Below are 26,265 nucleotides of genomic sequence, written 5' to 3'. Positions count from 1 at the left end.
TTACTTATGCCTGTATAACACTTTTTAAAATCAGTGCCTTTCAGGAACTGGCCTGTGCTTACACAAGTCAGGAATGAAGTCAATTCCCAGCAAATGTATCAGCACACGGGCCAAGCAACACACAAGTCTCTCCTGCATCTCACACCATACCATGATTCCACCCTCCCCTGTTGCAGGTGACACACAGATGAACTCTTCACAAATGCTAAGGACAATCACACAGAGATGCCAACATGGCCATTCCTAGGTTGCTAAGGGCTGTCAGCCTCCCAGGGTCTAGGAGGCAGGTGGTGCATGAGCCCACTGCACCAAAGCACACTTCAGCCACAAAACTCAAACACTAAGGGAAGCATGAAAATGTCCACAAGAACAGGCACATGGCCAACTCTTGCACCTCGTGAATTTTTTTTTCACTCTTCCTACCAGAGACCTGAGCAATGACGAAAATGCTTGACTAGCTCACAAACATGAGTGAGAGCCTTTGCTAAGAGCATCCCTGCAGGGAAACAGCAACCATGGCACATCCCTGAGCTGAGCAGCCACAGGATGTGAAGACACCAAGGAGCAAAAGCTCCATCAAGCATCAACAATGAAGACTCATAAAACTGTCATTTGTTCCTGGGGGAAATCACAAATATAACAAATGGTGAACTGAAATTATCTGGAGTGACTTTAAGCACTAGCAATTCCTGATACAGTAAGCAACATGTGATCCATGTTTTACTGAGATTAATTATAAGATTACTTACATGAAAGTAATTGACCTTAGCAGTGGTAGAAACAATAACAGCTCAAGGATGTTAAAATTTTCAATCAGAACTCCAGAATTTTCTCTTATTGAAAAATAACATTTGCTATCTTAGATTTTAAATTGATTGGTCATGAAAAGTAATCTACCACTTTAATGAAAATATTAATCTCATTCTTTAGGTAGAAGATACAAAAACATTATTAAAAAGCATAACAATGCATTTACATATTTTTTTTTTTTTACTACACAACATGAGAAAACTTCACTATAAATTTTTTTTTCAGTTCAACTTACCTTCTAGTGATTACTTCAGTTATATTTTCAAACCAAAAGAGGGCACTGTCCCTCCAGGATTGAAGATTGCATAAAGGCTGATGTGTTTCAAAATTTGTCACTTTTTAAACTCCTTTAAATATATCAGTTGGTCTAATCAAAGGAACTAAACAAAACATATTTCTCCCTGCAGGTTTATCTTCTGTATATCCTTAGATCTTTGGGATGTCAACAGCATTACCATTAGACCAACTAAGCAAAATGCTTCTAGAACCCACAAAGCCTTCATAATTCAAAGTGAGAGCTGATTTATTTTGCTGGAAAAAGATACTGTCAGTAATTTGCATTATGAGGTTCAATAGCCAAGAACAACATTTTCCAATAATAATATATTATTAATAGAGATTGATAAAACTACCAGCTTCATACTCGTTGAAAAGAATGAGGGGAAATTATTGTCAATGGTTATTGGATGAAATTGTGCTTTAAAAAGACCAGTCAACTAACACTTTAAAATCAAAAATTGTGTTAGCTAGAAGGGACTTCAGTGAAATCTTTCAAATTTTAAATGAATTGCTTTAAGAGGAAAACAAAACTTTAACAGGAAACTAAACTTTAGTTTAGTTGCTTAATATGCTGCCTTCTGCCTTTCACAAACACCTACCACCCAAAATTTGGCTGATTATGCTCTTCCTTTTATAAAATTCTTCCTATTCAAGCTTCCCAATAGAGATTTAAGGCCTAGCTCTTTCCTTTTTACCAACTACTCTCAAACATAGATGCAGATACTGGAAGCGAAACTGTATCATTTAACTACAGTCAAGTACAAAATTCAGTAGATGCCTACCTGAAATGGCACTTCAAGGGAAAGAGAAAACAAATGTTCTCCACCTTGCTAGTTATTGTAGGTGAAAACAAACACTAACAGCTCCTTTGCTGGGGCAAAACATTCTCCATAGAGCATTCCATCCACATCCTCTATCATTTCTTTTAGAATTTTGTACTTTTAATGGCTCTGAAAAGACCCAGCAAAAGGCAATGGCACAGCCAGCTGGCTGAAGGTAACAAAATAGTGTTTAGTTCTCTGCTGATTTATAGCTATACCTGGGGGGGGAGGGTTTATTCCATTCTATCTTTTCTTTAAACTTTAGAACTTCCTCAGTGAAAGCAACTGAAGTTTAAACTTTGACAAATGATGAATGCAAGATCATTTTCTTCCTGTACATATAACATTTCTATATTAATTTCACATTATTGTATTTCTTAGAAGTCTTACACGTTCATGAATTCAAATTTAATTCAAATATGGACAGCAATATTCTTATTTTTATTACTCCAACAAAATAAGTTATACTTTTAAATGCATTCTGCTAATTTGTGTTCATGTTTTATTTACTGCACAGACAGATGGACTGCGTGGAAGAAACACTGGATACAGTGTCAGACTACATCCTGTATTTGACTTAGGTGACAACTACACATTACATAGCAGTTTATGATCTGTTCCAGTGATTACCTTCACCTGGATATTTCTTTGCTCGTTCCTCAAAGAACCATTCACCAGCCTTCACTTTCACATCTCTGGAAAACAATGAAAAGAGATTCGAATCAAAACGTTTACAAGTGCATTTCTTTAAATGTTCAGTTACCACGTAACAATCCAGCATCCTTTATTAATCTTACTGTAAAACTAAGATTTCATGACTACTCAACCTATTGACTGATTTTGCTGTGGGTCTGAAAAAAACACAGAGGGGAGGAATCCTTTGGGGACTTTTGTTTTGGTTTTGGAGGGGGCTTTGTTTGATAGCTTCTTTTCCTTTTTGCAGTGTAGGACTGGCCATGGAAAGTGATACATGCTGCTCTGGCCATTGCTCTGAAGGCAGGAGAGCCCTGGGTGACCCCAGTCTGCACAACCAACTTACAAAGCAGCCCAGGCACTTGTGCTGAGTGGGGAGCTGGCTGCTTACAGCTGCAGCCTTGGCTGAGAAGTCAGGAATGTCCATGGTAGAGGACATGGTCCCTAGCAGAACTTGGGATGGCTACCAGGGAGCACTGAGCTCCACAGCCCTGGCAGCTCAGAGGCTTCATGGCCCATCTCTCCATTTTCTGGAGACTACCATCAGTTACATTAATGTCTTACAAAGCTACCAGGATCACAGGAACAGAAAAGTAATGATTAGCAAGTACAAGATTATATCAGATTAAACAGCTCTGTCACAATCAGATTTTCAACAAATCTTACTCTTCCTGAAGTCTGCAACTTAAACTCACCCATTATTAAAAAGACAAAAAAAATTGAACTGAGGATAGGATTCTCTGGATCCTTCAGGTTCCAAATTCTCATCTAAATGTCTTACTAATTTTTAGGGCATATATAATCTCTCCCTTCCTTGATAATTTTGTGATGCTTACTATAAGATGGAGTCTCACTGCAAAGATTTCCTCAGTACAGGCACTGGTAAACTTTTTGTCTACCCAGTTGTTGATTTTCCTTCTATAAAATTAATCACTTTATTACCATTCCCTCAGCCAAAATTGCTTGACATAGCATACAAACTTTAAATTCATTCAGGGCTTACCTTCTTAAGAAAGCAAAATCTCTAAATATGAGAGCTAAAGTGATAGCCACAAATGGGCAAGGCAACAAAACCTCTGGGTCTGCCCTTTCACAGCTCACCTTATTCTGCATCAAAACAAACTATAGGTAGGATACTTTTGGTTCTGCCACTTGATTTTAAAGCCTCTTAGGCATTTTAATGACATCTTCGTAAGTAGCAATGCAGACTAAAAAAAAAAAAGAATAAGCACTCAGGTAGACTGTGCAATTAATTTTCATACCTAACCATAGACCTTTGTGCATAACTGAACATAGATGAGTCTGAAAATTAGGTTTAAATAACTGAGACAAGATACTTACTCATTTGGATGGAGACCTATCAATTAATAAATGTCTGAAATATCTGTTTTCAAGGGCTTTGCATTGGTAGTGCCTTGACTTCCATTCAACCCCAGGCCCCTCTTTATATTATTCCCACCACTCCCTGGTTATGTTCCAGAGTTTAATCTCCACTTCTGCACAGATCCATGTGATAATTGAATCTACTCACAGAAGTTCCAGACATGCCTTCCTTGGAGGTGTTCAAGGCCAGGTTGGATGGGGCTCTGATCTTAGCGAAAAGTGTCCTTGCTCTTGGCAGGGTGGGTGGAACCCAGATGATCTTTAAGGTTCTTTCCAACCCAAACCATTTTATGATAATTAGACCACACACTGAAACTGAAAACACCTTTTTTTTTTTTAATAAAGAGTGTAGTGAGTTAAGATATGACCAAAAGTATGAAAACAAAGCTAATAAAGACCCTTTGTCAGGTAAAATAGACCAAACTCCTCCAAAACAAACATCTTTCTAGACTCCTAGAATATAGGATTCCTTTTAAAAAAAAACCAACATGCTATACCAACTCCATTCACATAAATGACATAAAAGAGAGCCTCTTCCAGGTGAAAGATACAAATTTTTTCAGTTCACAAGGTTTTCAAAATTGCTTATTTTGTAAGAAATACAAAATTTGCCTATCCCTACATGCTCTTGCACTGAGGTGTTTAAGGACATTCCTTGCAAACGTGACCCCAGTGTCTAGAGGAGAACCTCCATAGTGCTGCTGCTGCTGTTTGGTTCAGGAAAAAATTATTCTAGTGATAAGCAAGACTCAAAATTACAGTTTTTGAATTACAGTTCCAAGTCCCACAATACTTGGGACTTGGAAATTAGCTCTTACCATTTTTAGCCATCCTATTTTCCCCTCACCAGGATAAACAAAAGGGGCTGAGTACCATTTACCACATTGCTGCATTCCCTACCCCTCTTGAGATTTGCAGCTTTGACATAAAGTTCACTGAAGGCAACGGAAGAAGTCTGAATTTAATTGATTTTACATCATGACTAAAGACCAAATGTACTCTCTCTTCACATAAAGAGAAATTCAATGACAGCTGGCATATCCATCTGTATTAGCAAGATTAAAAAAAAAGTAGTTTCCTGAAGGAAAAGTAAAAAGGTCTTTTAATTAATCTAGATAACGTTTTCTTGGTTTTACCATTACATATCTGGACCAGCTAATTAAATAATTAAGGGTGTGCAGCACTACACAAAGCAGCTTAACAATCAAGGACTCTATAGGTGATTTCCACAGTGGCCACCAAATAACTAGAAACTAATTTATAGCAAGAGGATGTGGAGAGGGTTATCTAGACAAGGATATGGAAAGTTAACTTTTGAATTTTCAGTTTAGTGCATATAGCTTAAAACACAGAAACCAAAATCTAGGTATCTTTTGTATCAAGTATAAATATAGCTGAACTACCTGTTTTGCATATTAGTTGCTAAATAAACTGATGATTCAGAGAATATCTTGTTTGCAATAGTTTACAACTCTCTTCCAAACTATAAAAAATTACTTCAAACTAGTAAAAATTTGTTTGACTTGAGACCAATACTTTGCCTTGTCTTTCCCTCCATTTTAATCTCATTTTGGCACCTGCAGAGGGAGCGGAGTGGTGGATTAATCTTGTGTTGACATAAAGTAAATTTTCATCCAAATCCTCACCCTTTCTACAGGGATATTTATCATCCTGCAGAGCTTTTGAATAATTTCCCAAACTATCATTCTTCACCTATGTATTATTTTTCATCAAATGGGAAAATATCTCTAAACCATTTTGCTTAGAAAGATTGGAATTAATAGAATGGACTAGGTGGGAATATTTTTATATTAAAAAAAATGTATCAATAAAGTAAAAGAAAGATTGTTTCCTGAATCCTGAAATACAAAAATGTGATGTAGTAAAAAAAAAAAAAATCAACTAATTCAAAGTAAAAAAAAATTGTATTTCTGGCCATACTTTAATAAATCCTAGTAATGTTATTAATTGGTTTTGCCCTTTAAAATTTTATAAAGCATGACTTCAAATTATTTGTCAATCACATTTCTCTACTCCAGTGGTAACAAGCAGAAAATAATGATGAGGAAATTGTCAAGAAATTTGCTATACTACATCAAAGCACAGCACTTTCAGCAGGTTGTGAGGATGCACTGGTTCAATACTGAGTTGGTTAGGTATGAAAATAAATTGTACAGTCTATGTGGGTGCTGATTCTTTTTTTTTAATTGTCTGCTTTGCTACTTATGAAGATGTCATTAAAATACCTAAAAGGCTTTAAAATCAAGTGACAGAACCAAAAGCATCCTACCTATAGTTTGTTTTGATGCAGAATAAGGTGAGTTGTGGAAGGGCAGACCCAGAGGTTTTGTTGCCTTGCCCATTTGTGGCTATCACTTTAGCTCCTGTATTTAGAGATTTTGCTTTGTTAACAAGGAGCTCTCTCAGTGGCTCAGATTCATGACTGTCTCTATGCTTTGCTATTACCATCTTTGTCACACTCACAATACCCCCGGCCTACCCTGAGGCTCCATTTTGCTAAACACAGGAAGGGAAATATCAGCTATGTGAAGAACAACACAAAATTTCCATCCACTTCATCACTGCCAGGACCTCAGCCAATATTTTTGCTACACCAGTGGCTTTCCAGCAAGGCAGAATTCCTTACCCATGAGCATAACAAATGGTGCATTTCCAAAGGCAGGGGGTCAGGCAGACGCGGCACTCCGAGCACACGCGGTGGCTGCAGCCATTGCACACGGCGCCTCTGTTCACCAGCAGCCCCAGAGACTTCTGACAGCGAGCACAAGACCTCTCCTGGTACTCACACCTCGCATTTTTTGCCCCCTTCCACCGAAGTTGCTGCAGCTGCTGTTTCATTTTCCTAATTCCACAGGTAAAAAGTAAAAAAAAAAAAAAAAGAAAAAAAATTACAGAGGACAAAAATCTTCATGTAAAGCGCAAGTTGATAATACCCTGGTTGTGCAATACCATTTCTAGTGGGAGATATGCCCTCCAGTGTGACCTCTGTTGAGCACTGTTTGAAAAGGTGCACACACAGCATTTCTGCAGTGTGACCAGAACTGTGCATACTAACGGAGAAATAGTTTAGCATAAGTGGGGTATTGTTCATTTCAGGCCCACTTTCCACACTGAAATCATTGTATGCAATGATTATGCATTTACCTCCAAAAACTGAGACTAGATGGTATCCCCTTCCATTTATTTTTTTAAATCATCTTTATCCAAGAATTAAATATTCTACTGGGGAAAAATAAATCATAACAAATGCATCATCTGAAAAAACCAAAACAGCACACAGCCTAAAATATCAAACCTTTGTCATGAACAAAACATAAAATACAAAACCTTTGTCATGAACTTTGCTTCCATTGCATGTACCAATTATCAAGATCTATGTTTTAATTGATAGTAACATCATCAGCAGTTGAAAAGGATTTTCTAACCAATTCAGACTTTCTATATAGCCCTTCACATAATTACTATTGTTTTAATATTGTTTTATGTTTAATATGTCCCATTATCCTTATATAAATGTTTGGCATAGGCAAAATTTAAATTTCCACATTTAAGGGACTAAAAATTTATATCTTACCCACACCAATACCTAGTTTTACAGGGGGATGTAATATCACAAAGCAGGATACAAGGTACTGGGGAAAAAATCCTGGTCCTAGCCAAGACATAAAGCAAATAAAGTGCTGGAGAATTATCCTTTATCCTCACCTGCTGAGATACTGGCAGAGTGTGAAATTAGTAAATAAAATCCCTTCCTAACCAATGACACCTTTTGACACAAGTAACATCCTCCAAGGCAGAGTGGTGTGCTCGCTGCCTGTTGTGTTTGAGGAGGAGCAGTGATGGATTCAGCACAATGAGCAGGTATCCAATGATTCTAAACTCCAGTCTTGGCACAATGTAAGCTAAACAAGTCAAAGATCTGAACATGTTACCAAATGTTCCATGTTACCAAGACTACACATATGCCTACATAGGAACATGATGAGAATGCCATAAAGCCTTCACAGAAAAAATGCAGCCAGAAACTGAACTTTCTATGAAAGCTGGAAGTAAAATTCACCAAGTACATTATTCAGTGAACAGGTTTTGCTGATCTTTAATGTAGAGTCAATAGAATGACAAAAACAAGAGGCTCTGGATAACCTTAGATTTTCCAGAGAATACAATGGATTAGCTAACAAGAAGTTATAAGAGGAGTGCATTTAGGACAACAAGTGGAAGAAGAGTAGTTTAGAAGGAAAAAACCAAACCAAACCAAAAACCAACAGAAAACAGGAATAGGAGAACAGCATTACCTTATTCTTTCCTCCTCCGTTTTTCTCACCATCTGGTCACGGTATAGGACTTCCAGAACAGCCTCTCGTTCTAATTCCTTAAGGAAGTTCAGATTAAATTCACAGGCCATTTTTGCCAAATTTCACTCTTTCACTTGTTTTGTAAACTCCTGTTTTATGTGCTCCACTACATCCAGAGTGCTGGTCTGGGTGTTTCCTAAATGCCTGTACTCCTACTTGATGAGTTTCACTGTGTCATACCCTTGAAAAGAAAAATAACTTTGTCTGTCTTCACACAGATGATCATTTAAGTGTCTCTGCTACACAGGAAATATGAACAGTTATCAAGGTCACAGCAGTCCTGACTTTTTCACATGTCCTTTAACTTCCTTTTCTCCACTGAAAGCGATTCCAAAAGAGATGAGAGCTTGCAGCAATGTTCTAGATAGGGCTTGAACTGGCACCAGATGGAGGGACAATTTGTGTAGAGATGGTGTAAAGGAGTGGCAGAAATAGTTTGAGTTTCTTTATTTGGTCTTGTAGATTTGGGATTTCTGGGCCTAAGGGAAAAAAAAACCCAGCAAACATTATCCCTTCTCACCTCTTCAAGACATTTCAAATAATGTGAAGGACACATTTTATTATACTCAAATCTTTCATGCAGTAATTCAGACACAGGAGAGGTTTTAAGACAGTCCTGTTCTTCAGAGAGGCTCACCATATTGTCCATAGCACCCAGGCACATACCTTCACTTTTTTTTTTTTTTACAGTCAACATAGAACAACCAATAAAAAAAGTTTAAGTTAGTTTTGAATACAGGCCTACAGGTCCCATGACTGTCATACTGCCTGGGACAAAATTTTTGAGAAAAAAAAAGTCCCTTTGTAATCTCATTTTGTTGAAAAGACATCATAAGACTAAGAGTAAAAAAGAAAAGACCTCTATGTCACTTCCATCAATTACCTGTGTCTGTTAAGTCTAGAGAAACAGTTGGATACCAAATAATGCTATTATCTTTGCTAATAAACAGAGACACAAAAAAGTTAAGATATATACTACTTCCAGCTCAGTGCACTAATGATTTTGGTCCCAAAGTGATAAAGTTAAAGTACAAATATATGCAAGTATAAAGTTGAAACAGAATCACAACTGTAGTTTACATATACTCTGTGACCTTCACTTTTGCAAAACTCCACTAAAATATAAAGTAATTTTAATATACTTTGCAGCAGAGTCAAGAAAGAACACGATTATTCAACCTAAACCAGCTTACATATGGTATTAATTTTAGATATTACTGTCTAAGATTTAGTGCATATTACTAGAAATGTAAAGCAAGTCCACTTATGGTACACCAATATTAAAGGTGTGCATATTAAAACTGGTTTAAGTGTTTCAGACTTAATCTGAAGTAGATACAAAAGGTCAGGCTCTAGGCAGGTGTAGACACTGGGACAGAAGGGCAAAGCTTTCCCAAAGCAGTTACTGATGCTTCACTGATGGACCTCAGCTGAGAATCTGACCAACCATCTGCATTGCTGGATCATTATTTTCAAATATTAAGTTTTAAATTTAAAACAAACAGCTAAAACACCAAAAGTACCCACTAAAACTTCAGCTATATAGTGAGAACACTCAGTACCTATATAGTGAGAATTTTTTCAGTGCAGGGAATTACTTTACAAGCAGCTTGACCTAATTAAGTTACTTAATTTTCCACCAGAAAAAGCAGAGGGTGATAACATGTATGCATAAAGAGGTTGCATTCCATTTGTCTATGGGGATTTTTTCATGAAACCCTTCAACAGACTCCAAAAGGACAAACCATTTCACAGAAGCTTGTGTTCAAGAAAAAAAAAAACATTGGTTTCCTGTGGAAACAAAAGAGACAGATAGGTAAAGTCATGCTTTATTTCCTTACCAACTGCAATTTCACAGGAAATTACTCATTTGAAACATAAAAAGCCTGAGCAATTTATTTTTTTTTAACACAATATATGTCATTTTCAAAGGCCCCTGCATCCTTCACTTGCTTTCATCTTTTACCTTATGAATACCTCCTGGGATTGATGAGCATGTTTAAAACATCAACTCAGTTTAAGTCAACATAATCTAAAGAGGAGTCAGTACAAACTCTGGTGTCCCTGCCCTACACAGGGCACCAAAACATCCATTCCAGGGTAAGCTACATTTGCCATAAACTTGTAAGATTTCGGGCGTACCCAGAACACCACCAAAAAATCCCAGTAAAGCAGCAATTGACTGCATGACAGACAATACTAAGTGGATTCAATAAAACTCTGCTCTGGTGATCTTGTAGAAAATACATTAACGTCTTATAGAGCTATTAAGAACGTGCCACAGTAAAACAGTTACAAAGAGCAACACCTTCAGTTAAGCAAGCACAGAAAGAGTTGCTATCTGATGTCTCCTTGAAATTATTTTTAAAAATCTAGCTGAATGATGAGGTAGCTTTAAGAATAAATAAAGTATTATAAAAGTATTAAAAGTATTACAACCCCAAAAATGAGAGGTAATCCTTGTCTCCACAACAAACTTGAACTTGTAATTATTTCACAGATGTGTTCAAATTGGACTGAAAAGTTCTCTACCATTGTGAAAGAAGAACTTTTCTCTTACACCAAAGCTGTCTGCACTAGAGCAGTTTTTTATCAGTAATAAAGTGTTTTCAGTAATGACCCTCTTTGACAGGAAAAACCTCATAAACCTTCAGGGATGCCCTCCTTTCATGTTCACCCATTGAATCCAGTTAGCTACCTGCTTTACACAGTCAGCTAACCTCAAAGCTGAGCATCTTCTACATAAAACCAAAAGTAGCAGCAACCTCTTAAGTGAATACCACAACATTTCTTCCTTTTCAGCACAATGTTCACAAAAAGATTCTGTTCAAGCATTTCTTAAATTATATATTTATCATTATTTATTATTACATTTTGTATTTAAATTAATGCAGGGTCAGGCACCTTGCAGATGGATCAGTAACTTCTTGAAAATATCATAAGAAATCCCTAAGCCATTGTAAGGGATAAGGGATGACCAATGTGGCTACACTTTTCGAGAGAAATTCATGCATGCACAGAGTACAATCTCAATAAAACATGTTTTTTCCCATCAGGATAAAATAGCATGTAGTTCTGTTACTGAAGATCAAGGAAAAAGCATACCTTGCACTAGGATTAAGTTCCTAAAAACAGCTTCTTTCCTAAGCTTTTAAACTGAAAAATGACTGGCTTAGCAAGATTTTCCTCAAAGCAATTTTACAAGTAACATATTACTTGATCTCCTTTCAGATCCTTAAGCTTCAACAAAACAATGGCAATTAAATAAATATAAATTAACATATCTTCTAAAGTCACAGTCTTCGTGTACTTGAGATAATTGGATTACTTTATCCATTAACCCAGAAGATGACTGTGACACATCAGTAGTGAGGAACAGATTAAGTTTAGAGTAAAACTAGTCTCAAAAGCTACTGCAATTTGTGGCTATTTTCTATTCTGCTGAGACCAATCACATAAATTCATTCTTAGTTAAAAAAATTACAAGTGTTATTTTGTACTACCTGTCTGCAACAGTTTAGCTTTTACATTCCTACACATGCACCTGAAAATTATTAAGTTCTTTGATAATGCTTTACCAAAATTTAGTTTATGACATTAATAACATCCCACCCCAGAATTCAGAGTAAAAATAAAACCAAATAACTAAACCCAACACAAACAATTAAGTTGCAGGTGTGGTTTTTCCATTAAACCTTTTCCAATTTGAAAAAATAAAACACGCCAATAAATAAAAATGCATCATCCTGTGCTATGTCATGCAGAATAGAGTAAAATGATGTCCTTACCTCTTCAGCAGCCATCAAAGAGAGACACCAGGAAGTAAACTGCTTATAAAAGATGAGAGGCAGTCTTACTACTTAATTATCTCTCCTTAAAGAAAACTGGGGGCTGTTCTCCACCCCCTTTCCTTCCTTTGGGCACCAAAACCACTGATGGATGTTCAGAGGAGCACCCCAAAACAGCTGAAAGTAAATGTGCTCAACAAAGAGCTCCAGGGTTACAACAGGTTTTGCCAGGTCTCTGGTTTTGTTACCAGCAACAAGCAAAGATATTTGTTTTTCTAACATTAAAATGAGACTCAGCACAAGAGACTACAAGAGCTAACTGATACACCAAAATATGCTCAGTGTTCAAGCCACACACAGGAAGAGAAGCGGCTTTGAGTTGTACATATTTCTTTATCTGACACCATAAATGTGAAAATGCTTCTAACGTCAGTGTCTCCAGGACTTGCACAGAAAGCTTGGTTTGTATCATAAACAGTTCTTTCCTGAAAACAAAACAGTTTTCTACTTAGGTCTATAAGATAAAGCAATTAGCATAGATAAAAATTCAAGAGAATTCAGTTTTTATGCATCTGCAAGAAGAAGAAAATTATTATACCTCACAACTAGAAATCTGATCTCAGGTAACAATTGAAAGTTAAAACATTATTCAGATTAGACAGCTTAAGTCAAGTCAAGAAAAAAAAAGAGGTTATTCTTACAGCTCATGCTCCTTTCTTGTTGCTCTACAAAACTGTGCATATGACACAGAAGCCCTTCTTAACTGTTTCAGGTGTTTTAAGAGTTGTGATTTCTAGTTAAAATGAAACAAAGCACAGCAATTCTACTCACAAGGCAAAGTTTAAGAGCCTGCACATTTAACCTCATCAAGCTAAATAGGTTCAAACATTTCCATCTGTGTATGTCAAGTTTAATTGATTCTTCAACTGCATCATGGAAGAGAAAGCAGCTGTTAGTGGGGGCATAGAGCTATGCATGTATGCATCGTATTTGGATAATTTGGGCCTTAATTTTAGGCAAAACTTGAACTGAATGAGATGCTAAAAGTAACCTGAAGATTCTAACTACCCACAGTGACAGATTAATTGTATCCCAAATCCAGGCTGTGGAACATTAGCCCTACTACTAGCTTCCCCCTAATATTTCATCAAGGCCTTAATTGCCATATATTTAAGTCATAGTAATTTTCCCTCTCATCCCTGGACCTGGAAAACTGCTGCAGTATTTTATACATGCTAGGGATATAACCAAATATACAGCTGTTTATGCTTTGGTTCAAACAAGCACCACTTGTTCACTCTTCCCACAGTCCTCACCTTTTTGTCTCTTTTTTGGAAGCAGCAAGCACAAGACTTGGAATGGGGCTGAGGATGTGTTCAGCACCCAGCCGCAGTCTCTCCGGATCCCTCTGGAGCGAGCGGAGCTCGGGCTGCCTGCAGGGGAACCACAGAGCCCCAAAGTCAGGTGGCTGGTCAGGGTCTCCTTTTCCAGGAAAAACAGGAGGCAGAGCCTGACAAAGGACTGGAGACAGGACCAAAACTGCTCAGGAGCTGTAACTCCCTCAACATTCTTGAAATACAATGCCTAAAACTGGACACAGTATTCCTTTGTGCAGCCTTACTGCAGAGAGGGCAATAGGAATACTGCTTCCAGGCTCTATGTCCTCTTTTTAATTTTTTTTTCCCATATTTTTTAAAAATTGTACTTAAATGCCTCCCTACTCCACAAGTCTATGGAACAGCTACTGAGCGAGCTGGTTCTGTACTTGTAGAGCTGGTTATTCCCGCCTCCATACAGCTCTTTGCAGTTGTCCTGAGTAAGTTATTTCTTCCTCCATCCAGACTCTTTCTGCAGTTCATCCAGGCCCCTCTGAGCCTGACCAGCATCTCCCGCTGCCCGGAGCAGCTCTCAGGGGCTGGGAGCATCACTGATTTGGACAACCTATAAACACCGCACACAAATAACATCCAGGAACCGTGACAAGGGTGCCCTTTAATTCATTCTCCTGGTTCTTGCTGTGTCTGCTAAAAATCATGTGATCTGCTTAGAACTCTAAGAATTCAGATATTCTTCTGTGGTGGGCTGACCCTGTCTGGATGTCGGATGCCCACCAAGGCCACCCTGTCACTTCGCGCGGGCTGGGCGGGGAAATGGAATATAATGGAATATAATGAAAATACAGCGGGAGTTTTTCTACTTTTTAATTTTTTCAGTTTGTGACCTAGGCCGCCTTTTTAAAGCCGTTTCCAGAAACAAAAAGCAGATCCTCCTTCCCTCTTTGGGGAACAGATCAGGAACACTCAGGAAAGGACTTCCCAGGGAAGGACCTCTTGGATGGCTGAACACGAATACCAAGCTATCGATACGAAAAGCACAGCCGTGACAAGCGGCCCCCTGCCTCTCTCAGCCACAGGCTTTCGCACGTGTGACAGCACCACAGCCGCCCCGCCGAGCGCCATCTCCCGCCTGACTCCCGGCCGCTGTCGCTGTGGCAACGGCGCCATCTTGGCGGGCGCCGGGCCGAGCCCAGCGGCGGCGGGCGCTGGCGCGCAGGCGCAGTGCGGACGGCGGACGGCGAGGGGCGCAGCGGCGCGGGGGCGGTGCCGGGGTCGGTGGCGGCGTGAGGGGTTCTGCCGGGAAAATGGACGAGTTCCAGGCGGCAGAGGAGGTAACGGGATGGGGAACAGGCGGAGCGCAGCTTCCCCCCTGGCGTCTCCTTTCAGGGCCAGCGGAGGGTGTCAGGTGGTGCCCATCCGCCCTGGATCCCACCCCTCGGCGTCCCCCGCCGCCATCCCTGTCGCCCTCCCCCAGGGTGGAGCCGCGTGTCCCGGCACCGGCGGCGGACGAGCCCGGCCTTTGTTCTGCCGCCCTCGGGAGCCGGCCCCTGTCCGGGTGTTCACTGGGCTCTCCTCCACTCTGGCTTCTACCCCTGCTGCTGCAGGTCCCTCGGGAAAAGGCGTGAGGGGTGTGGTGGCCTCGGGCTGGCCCCGCAGGAGCAGCCGAGTGCCCTGGTGGGAGGGCGGCCGGTGCTGTTTGGGCCGGGGCAGAACTCGAGCAGGCTGTTTCTGTGCGGAAAGAGAAGTCTAAGCCTCTCGTCTGCGTCCTACAGGCGCACTGGTGGGGCTCACACCCCATTCACAAGATACGGAGCGGGATAAATCAAGGGTCTCAATCTATTATCGTGTCAAATGACCCCCTGATGTCCCCCCGCTAAGGAGGAGGAAGCAGCCAGTGCTGCTGCAGAGGGACAGTGTCACTGAGCTGCTGCACTATGAAACAGCCGCGATGTGACACAATAGCGAAGCAGCGAGAGGGGCGAAGGTGTGTCAGGCTTGTCCTGTTCTAAAAGCTTCGTCCTTATGGAAGGGCCTGGCCTGTGTTACAGTCACAGACTGTTTGGGTTTTTTAAAAATATGTAATTAACATACTTGAACATAATTCTTACAGCTGTTTTCAAAAAGGTCTTCAGAATTATTAAAGGCTATAGTAGTGCTCTGCAGTTTGCATGTGTTGCTTGGGAGCACCCTTTTTAAACGAGGTGTTGAAAACATTGCTTGCTTTGTGCCAGAGAGGTAGGGCAGGTAAACCGCAAAGTAACCGATTCTATCCTCCTTTATTTTTTAATACAAAAAAGTTTTTATGTCATCTTATTAAAAGATGACATAAGGAAATATTTTCTTATTAAAAGATGACATAATGATAAAACAGGTAGTGTTATTTCATAGTCCAGTTATAGCACATATATCCCAAATCTGGATATCAGAAATTTATGTTCATTTTTGTCATTCCAAGAAAGGAAGATGGTTGAAAAGTAACATCAGCCCTAGATCTGAATTCTCAGATCTCTCTATTCTTTCAGTACAAATTAGATTTCAAAATACCTTTGAGAACTTGGGTTGGATTTAAGTCATTTTACTTCGGTGTGAACCATGTTTGTACTCACTCAGGCATTTCTGAGCAGATTTTGTGAAGAAGAAAACTGTATGTGGTTTATCATCTTGCTTGACAGCAGTCTTCATGTCTGCCAGCATAGCATGTCTGCCATGCATATTCTTAAGCTTTGTGGGAGAGAGTGTTTTTTGATAATTGTAGCTCTTACTTGGTTAAATACACTGGTGCACCTTAAAATGTAAGCACCTGTAAAATGCAGTATACCATGAAAATAAATGAGGTGTTTTAAAATTAAATGCAAGTCAAGACGCTGAAAATAAAAAGCAATTTGCCACAGCACATAAAAGCTTTTAAAAATGTTGAATTGTACTTCAAGATAGGCACAGAAAAGGAACTGCCCAGCTTGTCTCCCAGGATGTGCTGTTCCTTCTCTCATGGAGAATTACCAACTTCTCTCATCTTTCTGAATGTCACATGTCATTGAAGCTGGCTAGACTGGTGTAACTGCATCCTGCCTGCACACCTCAATGACACTGTTGTTTATTTCTGTCAGCTGGGGAAGCTGACTGACCTCCCAGTGAAAATCCAGTCAACAGTTGACACCTGGTTCATCTTTACATTCTTACTGGGTCTTTTGAAATCAATCAGTTTGTCCTTAGTGCTCTTCTTCTGTGCTGGTTTGTGAGGTGAGGCTGTGAGACACCAGCAGTGACAGGGCGGGCTGTGAGCATGGGGTCCCCCCAGTCAGTGCTCCCTGGCCCTGTGAGTGGCTGCTTGTTCTACCCCCTGACGTGGGAGGCCACAGGAGCAGAGGGAATAAAACAAGAAAACATAAACCACTAACCATACCTGTAAATGGGTGGTAGTTTGAAGATCAGTAAAATGCTGGGGCCTTCACTGTCTGATTCCAAGTGCTTAATCTCTGCTCCCTGAAGGCTGAAGGTGCAGTGAGCTACATTTCCCCTTTGGTTTCCAAGGGGCAGCTTTCCTAGACTGTCAGGACAGTTTTCCTTCAGCTCTGAACTGATATTTGTCTACATCAGTGCCCTGGAGAGATCAGTTCCATTTAACTGGCAGCTGAGGTTACCTCTGTGAGCCCACTGTGATGTGAGGACATTAGTGCTTGTTGGGAAAGGGGAATAGATGTGAACACAAGTGCCATACTTGTTATTTTCAAATGCTTCCAAGTTAAAATTTGAAAGCTTTCTTTACTCAAAAGGCCAGCCAATATTAGTTCATCTCTTACTTTTCATTACTTTTCTAAGAAGGTGAACTTGACTGGGCTGAAAGAGCTAGAGTACATATATATGCAAATAAAGGCAGACTTGGTATCTTTTGACTTGCCAGAAGTCTGACAACGATAAATTAAATTTCTAGTGCATGTTCTTAACAGAGCTCAAACATCATAAACAGAAGAATGTGTCCCCTCATTATTTAAAATTCTTTTGATTTTGTAGGCTTCCTTTCTTGTTGATGAAGTCAGCAGCATCATTAAAGAGGTAATTTAAACTTTTTTGGTGTGGAAATTTGATATGTTGTATGATGTGTACTAAAAGGCATTTAGTAAAATGTGATAACTGATATGTAATAGATTCCTAGATAGGTTGCTGTCCAAGTACAGGTAACTGTAGATTTAACCAGTGTATGGACTTCAGTGGAAATTGTACCAAGCTTTAGCTGTGATATATATTGCAAGTCCAAGTAATGTCATACACTCCTCTCTGGTTGCAGTGCATCCCTATTAGAATTTCTCAGGGGATGTTTTATGTTAAACACTGTAGAAACAGATTTTTTGTTTTAGTAAAATACGGGAGTTTTTGTAGACTGTCTGCATATGCGTGTTACTGTGTTCTTTTAAGATGCTTTTCTCCAAAGTCAATTCTTGTTTGTTTGGAATGATTGAACATTCTTGTTGCTAAGAAACATGAATTTTCTGTCTAGAAAATTTCTAGCAGGATTTGAAATTCCTCTTGGAGACTAGTGCAGTCTTTTTGTTGTTGCGAAATAACTATTTTGGTCAAACTCTGTAAATTGAATACACGTGCTTTAGTACATACTCCTGTCTCTTCTGAATTCAGTTTTATGGTTATTTTTAAAATAATTTCTGTGATGAAAAAATGTGCCAATGAAAAACATGTAGGTATAGTGTACTTTTATGTATAGCTTAAAAGGGAAACTATCCTCATAAGTAAAATGGATTATTTGGCTGGAGGCTTATGCTCTGTTAGTAATCAGCAACTACATGGGTCTTCTGTTTTAGTCTGGGGGTTTGTTTCCCAAAAATGATTCTGCTCTAAAACTGGAATTTAATTTCCATAGAAGAATATGTGTGAATAAACTGTGCCTTTTTAAATTCTCTTCAGGACTGTTTAAATGTAGGGCTCTTTTCATAACTATGGCTGTGGGACTTTACAAATAATCTTAAATATCACAAAATGAACAGAGGGTGAGATCTATGATGATTTCTCCTATGCCTGGCTCAGACTCTGACCTGCATGTTTATAATAATTGAAAACAATTCCAACAGCCAGTGTGGACCAGCAGTATTTGGGATTTTTCTGTGGGTATGGGGTCCATGTTGGGAAGGGTTAATGTGCACCTTGCAGTTGGCAGCGGTGCAGCTCCTTCACCTGCTTGTCCCCCCGCAGGCCATAGAGGGTGCTATCGGTGGCAACGCCTACCAGCACAGCAAAGTGAACCAGTGGACAACGAGCGTGGTGGAACAAACCCTCAGCCAGCTCACAAAGCTGGGGAAGCCCTTCAAGTACATCGGTGAGCTCAGCTTCCCCTTTTCTCTGAAAGCTGGCACAGTCACGTGCACCAGTAGGCAGGGGGTGGGGGAAGATCTTAGGAAGAGCCTTGTCTGTAAACTGCTCACAAGCATGCATGTTTGCTTGTGTATGTGTGTGCTAAGCTGAGCAAAAATGTAATTAATGTGTGTGAGAAATTAATCAAAGCTTCTCTACTGACTAACAGTGACCTGTGTGATTATGCAAAAGAATGGTGCTGGGCTACACACAGCAAGCTCTTGCTTCTGGGACAACTCCAGTGATGGTAAGGAAAACAACTCTTGGATTTTCCAACTAGCAGCTTAATGCCAGTCTCTTTAAGACAAAGCAGCATACTTCCCCCCCACCCCAAGTCTGTAGTTTTGGAGTAATAGCATACTGTTAGGTATTTTTTCCATTTGGCTGTGGTGCTAACTGGGCTGTAGATGAAATGCTTGGCTGCTGTGAAAGCTTTGTTACTAAGATTCTTAAAGGAAACAAGTATAAAAATGCATATAGGGGCATGCATGTAATCACTTTAACTTCCTTCTGTTTCTGAAACCCTTATTTTTGTATTTGCAGGAACCTGCACTGTGAGATGGGAGAACAAGACCATGTACTGTATTGTCAGTGCCTTCGGACTTGCATTATAATTGCCTTGTTCATTCTTCTCTTTTCTATTCCAGCACTTGATTCCATCTCCACTCAAACTGTGAATACCTGAACTTGTTTTTAATGCATTTTTAGTAACTTTTCTTCAAAGGTAGAAATTTGAAAACATGTTGTTACCTGTTTTATGTTTGTACCTAGTACCATACCAGTGTTTTCTATACTTTTTTATCACTTAAAAACTTCTCTTCAAGGTGCTAATACTGAAATCTGCTGCAGTATAAACACTTTCTCTAGATTCTTTTCTTAGACCAATATAAATGAGACACTGACTTTCACACTTTGTATTTTTGGTTAGCATTAAATTATTGAAATTCATAACCATTGGTGTGATTAATTTAAACTTAAATCTTTTGTCATTGGGGGGGGGGGAAGTTTCAGTTTTTTCAATTCTCTTCAAGATAGTCAAGGTAAATACCACAGTGCAAAGCACTTTCATAATTTTGCCAAAGTTACTACAAAGTTGCAAGAAAATTAGATTATGTTTATCAAAAAATAATTTGGCTTTTTTGGGACCTGTTTAATCTTTTTGTATGGTATTTAGAGCATGGAACAATAACTACCTTCATTGAACAAAGGTAAGAAATTTTTCACATTCTGGAATGCTCAGCAAGCTATATCTGGGTAATCATTCACTTCTGCAGTCAGTTACATGAGTTAAGTAGGTCTTGAACTGACTTGCTACAGGCCATGTTAATTTTGCTGATAGTGAGAGTGATGAGTTCTGGTAGCTGATGAAATGTGATCCTTTCTGAAAGGGGAAAAAGCTGCCTTGAGGCGATTTGACTAAATAACACTGAGTAAGTCTCCTGCCTTCTGGAGTAAAGTTGCAGAAGAATAACAAGTAAATACGTGTTCAGCATAGGCTTGGGCAATGTTTTGTCAGCTAATTAAAGAAATAGGAGCGTACTATGAACGTCAGAAAACCTGTACCAACAGCTGTGCTGCTTCTGCAAGCAGTAGCTCACTGCTAATGAAGCTGAAAGAGTTACAGAGCCATGTGGGAGAGCATCCCTGGGCTGGAGTCAGTTTGAGCAATCTGATTTGCTTCTTTGTAGGAAGCCCTGTCTAATGTGTTCAGAATCTGGCTCTCAGCTAGAGCTGTTTAAGAGAGAGATGATTGCTAATACAACAGTGATTCCACAATCTGGAGAGATTTCATACTAAAAATTCAAGTCGCAGGAGCATTTGTTTGCCATAGTGTTATGTGCTCTGTGCTAACTCTGCTCAGTGTAGTCAGACTGTGGAAAGCCCTGTGCTAGGCAAGGTTTTGACCCTCTTCTTCCCAATCCATATCTGCTGTCAGAAGAGCAAAACAGGTGTATGTATCAGCAGCTTTGGGCTTGGTGCATTTGAGACTTCTAATAGAGCTGTAAGGCTTCCATATTTCTGCTGACATTCCATATTTCTGCTGACAGCTCTGTAAATGCATCTCCTTCATGACAAGCCACTTCATTCTTTTCACAGATGTCCTAGTGAGTGCTACAGGCTATACACCCCTGTGTTTGTATATACCTTAGCCTGAGGAGCACATCCCTTACGTTGCTGTAAGAGAGCTTTAGTACAGATCCAGGCTTCAGTCAGAAATGATACAACACCTGTAAAAAGAAAATATTAAAAGCAGATTGAATAACATGCCTAAAACAGTCATCAAGGTCAGAGAGAAACTTGTCATGAAAAGAATAAATCTTGCTCTCTTGAGTTGCTAAGGAAGGTTTTAATCTGGATGCTTAGATACTTTTTCTCCTTTCCATCATGCCAGAATGATGCTGGCAGTGTAGTACCTACTGAACTATTTCTTTACTCTTAAAATAAACAGTTTTGTGCACTTTGAGTATTTGCTTCTTGGTCAAGCCATCCAGATATTCCATGTTCTTTGTTCATGTTAAGAATAGCAAATCCCTTGATCTTTTGGTGTTTTTTGGTTCATACATATGCTGACCTGCACAAAAACCCCAACAAATGTTTGAGATGCTTGTCAGTGTAAAGGCTGCATGGGAGGAGAAACCCCTGTTGCATTAAAACAGGAGTTGCATTACAGAAAGGCAGATACAGTTTTATAGATGGTTTAAAATGTGAGCTATAACCAGTACTTCCAGTATAAGTTCTAGGACTACAGAAAGGGGTATAGAGCCTGTGGATTTTTGGGTGTTGGTTTCCCCCTCCCATGATTCAAACAGTGCTCTTCTTTAAAATTGCATGTTTTGGTGTTCTACAGTAACTGATTTTTAAATTTTCATTTCCTTAGTTTTAAGCACTTTTCCAGCCAAAGTAAAGCACTTGGGTGATGAGCTGGCAGAGTCCTGGCTCTAGGTAATTAATTTACCTAAAAAAAAATAAAACTGTGGATGGAGCAGTCAAGGTAATTATACAGTCAGTCTCTGCTGTCACTTGCTTATTGCCGTGGCTCTTCATATGATTACAGCTACAGAAATGGGGGGCATGGCAGCACCAGTCTGTAGGGGAGGAGGAGGAGGAAGAGGAAGGGGGAAGCCTTTTACTGTTGCTGCCACAGAGGAGTCTGACCTGTGTTAACTAAAACCTAAGGAAATGGCTCCAGGATTAACTGCTGCTGCTAAAAGACCACCACCGTATCTGATACTACAGCCAGGAGTAAGCTGCGTAAGTATTTAAAAAACTTAGCAACCTGTCCTTCCACCTTCAAGCCTGGGCAAGGTAATAAACTCCCCCCCCACCCCAAAACAATCCAAAACATCTGCAATGACACAGTTTAAGGATCCCAGCCTTAAGCAATTAACCAAGCTTAAATACGCATATACATAAAAAATGTATGTAAACTGAAAATATGAGTAAGTCATGAAAACAGTTTATGAGAAGGAAACTAAAATTCAGTACAAGGAAAATAAACCTAGGATACAATATAAAGATATAAAACTTTATTATGAACATATTTAACAATGATTATGCACATAAAGTCTTCCAAGAAACTTCCTTGAAGTAAAATATTGAATTTTCCTTCATATTCCACATTAGCATGAAGTTTTACAACATAAATGCATAATTTGCTGTTATTAGCACAACTTACAGATACACAGAATATTTAACAGGTCCTCATGCACACTTTCTCAAAGCAGCATTTAATTACAGCTTCTCATTAAACAGAGCATTTATCTTACACATTTTTATACCATTTTGGTATACAATTTTTCCGTATTTTCATTTTACATATTTACAAACTCCTAAAAAATGTTTTACAGTAATGCAAAAGTTATTACTAGCATAAGCAAAAGGAAATGGGTGGGGAAATAAAGTGACTATGGATGAAATGTTGTCATTTGGCTCAGAGAAAGACTACAGATCGAAGTCTTTCCTAGCTGGAACTGTTCTCCCCAGTACTGGTACCACAAATCCAATGCACAAGCCGTTTCTCACTGGTGTTAAGCCTTAGGCTGCCTCTTGGCCAGTCCTAGGAAAGTTTCCACCAATTTCAACACCGACTGTATTTGTACAGCAAATACTACAGAAAGTAGTTGGTATGACTGGCTTGCACTCAATTATTGATTTCTTAGAAGTCCCTTGTAATCACTGTGTACGTGGAAGTCTTGCAGTAATTAATGGATGATGTCTCCCTTAGAGCCAGGATCACTGTGTGCAGTGGGGCCTTCCTGTGTACATTTCTTGTTTTGTACAGCTGCAGTAGTGATGCAAATAACTACTTCAGCAGTAATAAAAGGAAAGCAAGGCTAGCTTCTTAAAAAGATTTCTTCTGTTTGACCCTTAGATTTCAATACTTTACTCAGAGGTGAATTTATGCCACCTACTCCCAAGCTGTTTACAACCCTTATTGGAATATTCTTCAAATACTGTCTGCTCTCCAATCATGGAAATAAGAGGAGTCTTGCTAGCAAAACCAGTTTCTCATCTGCTTCACTGCTTTTGGCATCTTACTGTATATTGAATTTGATGCAACAGTGATTCAACCAAGCTACCATAACACTGTAGCACTTCCAAAATAGAAAGCTATTTTGCATGGCAAACATTGCTTAAATATAATCTCTAAAAATGACCACAGAAATTATTTTCTCACTATTTTCATAGTGAGATACTTCAAGTACACATTTCCCATTCTAAGCTTTTCTATTTCCACTTTGAATGTAGTGATGTAGTGAAGTGAAACAAAACTACAAGAGAATTTGGTTGAAAACAGCTTAGAAAAAATAATCTCCAAGTTAGATTAAAATATGGTTTTAGTTAATGAAATCTCAAGGCATGACACTATTTGAGTTAACTGTAACAACCAGTTCAGACTTTGATAAGAAACAGTGGTGTACTTTGCACATTGGTCAAATTTTATCTTTTGTAAGAATTTCGGAGAGAATTAAACAATATCAGAGGAAAAATATCTGAGTATATAATAACCATGTAAATATCAGGTTTTGAAAACCTGCTTCCTGTACCCACTGTTACTCCAACGGAACTTGAAAGGATTTGGCTTATGTAAACAATGCCAAGTCTAATTCTCTACATTCAAATAGGGAGAGTTATCTCAGAAATAGTAAAAATGAGAATGGACTCTACAGTTTTAGGATACAGAGCATCTCCCATACCCTTTCAAAATAGTCTAAAAAGAAGTGCTGAAGGTACATTTTACTTTCTGTAAAGAAAACCACCACTTACTTGAATTACTTCTTTAGTGTTTTCCTATATGTTCTTCTAAAGTAATACCAACTAAGAAGGTAAAGGGAAAAACCTGCCCTTCCTCCCCAGCAATATCCTTGCTTTAGCCATACAAGAGTGCTTTGGCTTCTAACAAAGAAATGATCCCTGGCAAAAAAAGGTTTTAATTTCAGGTACTCTCCAAAAATTTCACATCTCCATATAATTTTAGAAAGTTTTCCTTCTCTCTCCCAGACGCACACAAAATCTCATGACACATCTTTAGCAGAGCACTGTTTTAATCTGAACTATTCTATGACAACAAGGGCACAACCACATGAACCTGGAGTTCCTTTGGTCCTCTCTGAGTGAGTTGCTGCCTTGTGCAGCCTCCCCTTCATGATCCTGAACAGCCACCAGAAGGTCACTGCAATGGGCACGGTCTAGAGCAGTTGTTGCATTAAAGCAGAACAAATCTCCTTTTTCCCCAGTGTGACTCAGCAAGTCTAGCAGGACTTCATTGCACTATTCTGCTTAAACTGCTTTAATGATGAGCACAATTCCCTAGTGCAACCCAGCACCATCATGTAGTAGATTAACAGTGCTTTTGGGAATCTTCTAAAGCAGCAGGGCAGAGAAATTATTCAAAAGTAAATCTCTGTTGTAAGTACATGAAAAAAGCAGATACTTTTAGAAACGTCAAGTATCTGAAAACAAAAGTAGTTACAAACAAACATCTTAAATAAAGAACTGAACAATGGTGTAGGAGAAAACCAACTTCTAAACAGAGAAGCAGCAGCATTATACAAGGAATACTTCATTCCCATATAACTTTGTTCCAGCACAGACTGGAATACAGATAATCACAACATGTGCTAGTAAAAGTTCCCATCATACAGGTGGCGATTGGTATGACAAAGAAGCTGAACTGTGCACAGAACATGCTCACAAGCTGACTCTCAGGCACGTTCAATACATGAGCAACCACAACTGTTCCTAGCATGTAGAGTAACTATCTAGAAACACAACTTTAAGGAAAATTGATGTCGGAAAAAAAATCTCTAAAAATGAAATGTTTGGAAATTTGAAACTGTAATTCCTTAGAATACTTTCATACTCTTATTCTCTGCAAGTAACCATCTCCTTCAGCATACAGGAAGACCAGTAAAAACACAGTACTGGCTTCCTTCTGAGATTCGTTGTGGCTGAAATAATTCCATTTGAAAGAGCTGTTTTAAAAAACCAACACAGACACTTCTGCTGTGGCAGTAAAGCATGTCATGAAACACATAATTATACAAATAATTTTGCACCACTGAGATTATTTTGGCTCAGCTCACTACAACTTGCCTATTTGCCCATATCTTGCACTTATAAATCTGGTAAACTTACTGAAATGTATTTTAAAAATGGCCTTACGTCTATATCACTTATTTGAAGGAAGAATAGAAAGCTTGTGTCTTCTTGCACTGATTAAAAAAAAAACAAAACAAAAGACCTGATTCACTGCCTCCAGCTCAAAAGGCTAAGGTAGAAAATTGAAAGGGAAATGAGGCACTTCATACCATGGTGGACAGTATAACAAAACAGCTAATGCAAAATGCAACAGATTAATGGCAGTATGCTGTACATCATCCTAAAGAGAAAAAACAACAACAACAACAACAACAAAAACCCAAAAAAACAAACAAAAAAACCCAAAAACAAACCCCCAAACAAAACAAAACACCCAAAAAAACCAAAACAAAACCCAAAACTGAGCAGCAAGGAAGCAATTTGAAACTCAGTATACAATCTGCGAGACTTTAAAACGGAAATAGATGAAGATTTTAGTTCACAGACATCTTGCTATTAGGCATTTTATAAGAATGTACAAATTTTGGTTTCTTCAGTTTTCACCACAACCATTTCCATCATTTGTTTTCTCAGTTTTATCCTTGTAAACAGAAACAGAAGCAGGATGTCCCTGGGAACTGGGGTTCAGATGACAGCAGACTGTAGGAACCCAAAGAAGTTGCCCACCTAGGAAAACTTCAGAAGTGGCTGTACTCCAGATGCACAAGTCTGTCTGCATTGAAACCAGTCAATCAATCACTGTCAGACTCTTCTTTATACTTGGCTCTAATAGCTTGGCCATTCTGAAGAGGCATCTCTTCATAGTCACTCCTGT

General features: G+C 39.0%; 3 protein-coding genes across 5 annotated transcripts in view; 1 reads left to right on the top strand and 2 right to left on the bottom strand.

Annotated features, from left to right (window-relative positions):
• SYTL3 (synaptotagmin like 3) overlaps nt 1-10,155 on the bottom strand; it is a 31,390-nt gene extending 21,235 nt beyond the window's left edge. Inside the window, exons 1-4 of one of the 2 annotated variants that reach the window (XM_054628818.2) lie at nt 10,108-10,155; nt 8,303-8,841; nt 6,634-6,849; nt 2,541-2,605 (exon numbers count right to left, since the gene is read on the bottom strand). In XM_054628818.2, coding sequence (XP_054484793.2) covers nt 2,541-2,605; nt 6,634-6,849; nt 8,303-8,412 — 391 coding nt within the window. In that variant the 5' untranslated portion in view covers nt 8,413-8,841; nt 10,108-10,155. Of the gene's footprint in view, nt 1-2,540; nt 2,606-6,633; nt 6,850-7,712; nt 7,910-8,302; nt 8,842-10,107 lie in introns of those variants that run through there. The other variant, XM_054628820.2, reaches the window with a different exon arrangement.
• Nucleotides 10,156-14,682: 4,527 nt separating this feature from the next.
• On the top strand, nt 14,683-19,799 carry DYNLT1 (dynein light chain Tctex-type 1). The gene is made up of 5 exons (XM_054629829.2): nt 14,683-14,818; nt 17,499-17,540; nt 18,690-18,813; nt 19,018-19,095; nt 19,392-19,799. The coding sequence occupies exons 1-5, from the start codon at nt 14,792-14,794 to the stop codon at nt 19,460-19,462; spliced, it is 342 nt and encodes a 113-aa protein (XP_054485804.1). The 5' UTR covers nt 14,683-14,791; the 3' UTR covers nt 19,463-19,799.
• A 2,561-nt stretch (nt 19,800-22,360) lies between these two features.
• TMEM181 (transmembrane protein 181) overlaps nt 22,361-26,265 on the bottom strand; it is a 33,875-nt gene continuing 29,970 nt past the window's right edge. For both annotated transcript variants that reach the window (XM_054630433.2, XM_054630434.2), the window contains exon 17: nt 22,361-26,261. In XM_054630433.2, coding sequence (XP_054486408.1) covers nt 26,183-26,261 — 79 coding nt within the window. In that variant the 3' untranslated portion in view covers nt 22,361-26,182. The remainder of the gene's footprint in view (nt 26,262-26,265) is intronic.

Source organism: Agelaius phoeniceus, chromosome 3 (assembly GCF_051311805.1).
Source record: "Agelaius phoeniceus isolate bAgePho1 chromosome 3, bAgePho1.hap1, whole genome shotgun sequence".
NCBI lineage: Eukaryota > Metazoa > Chordata > Aves > Passeriformes > Icteridae > Agelaius > Agelaius phoeniceus.
This window is presented reverse-complemented; position numbering and strand designations above follow the sequence as displayed.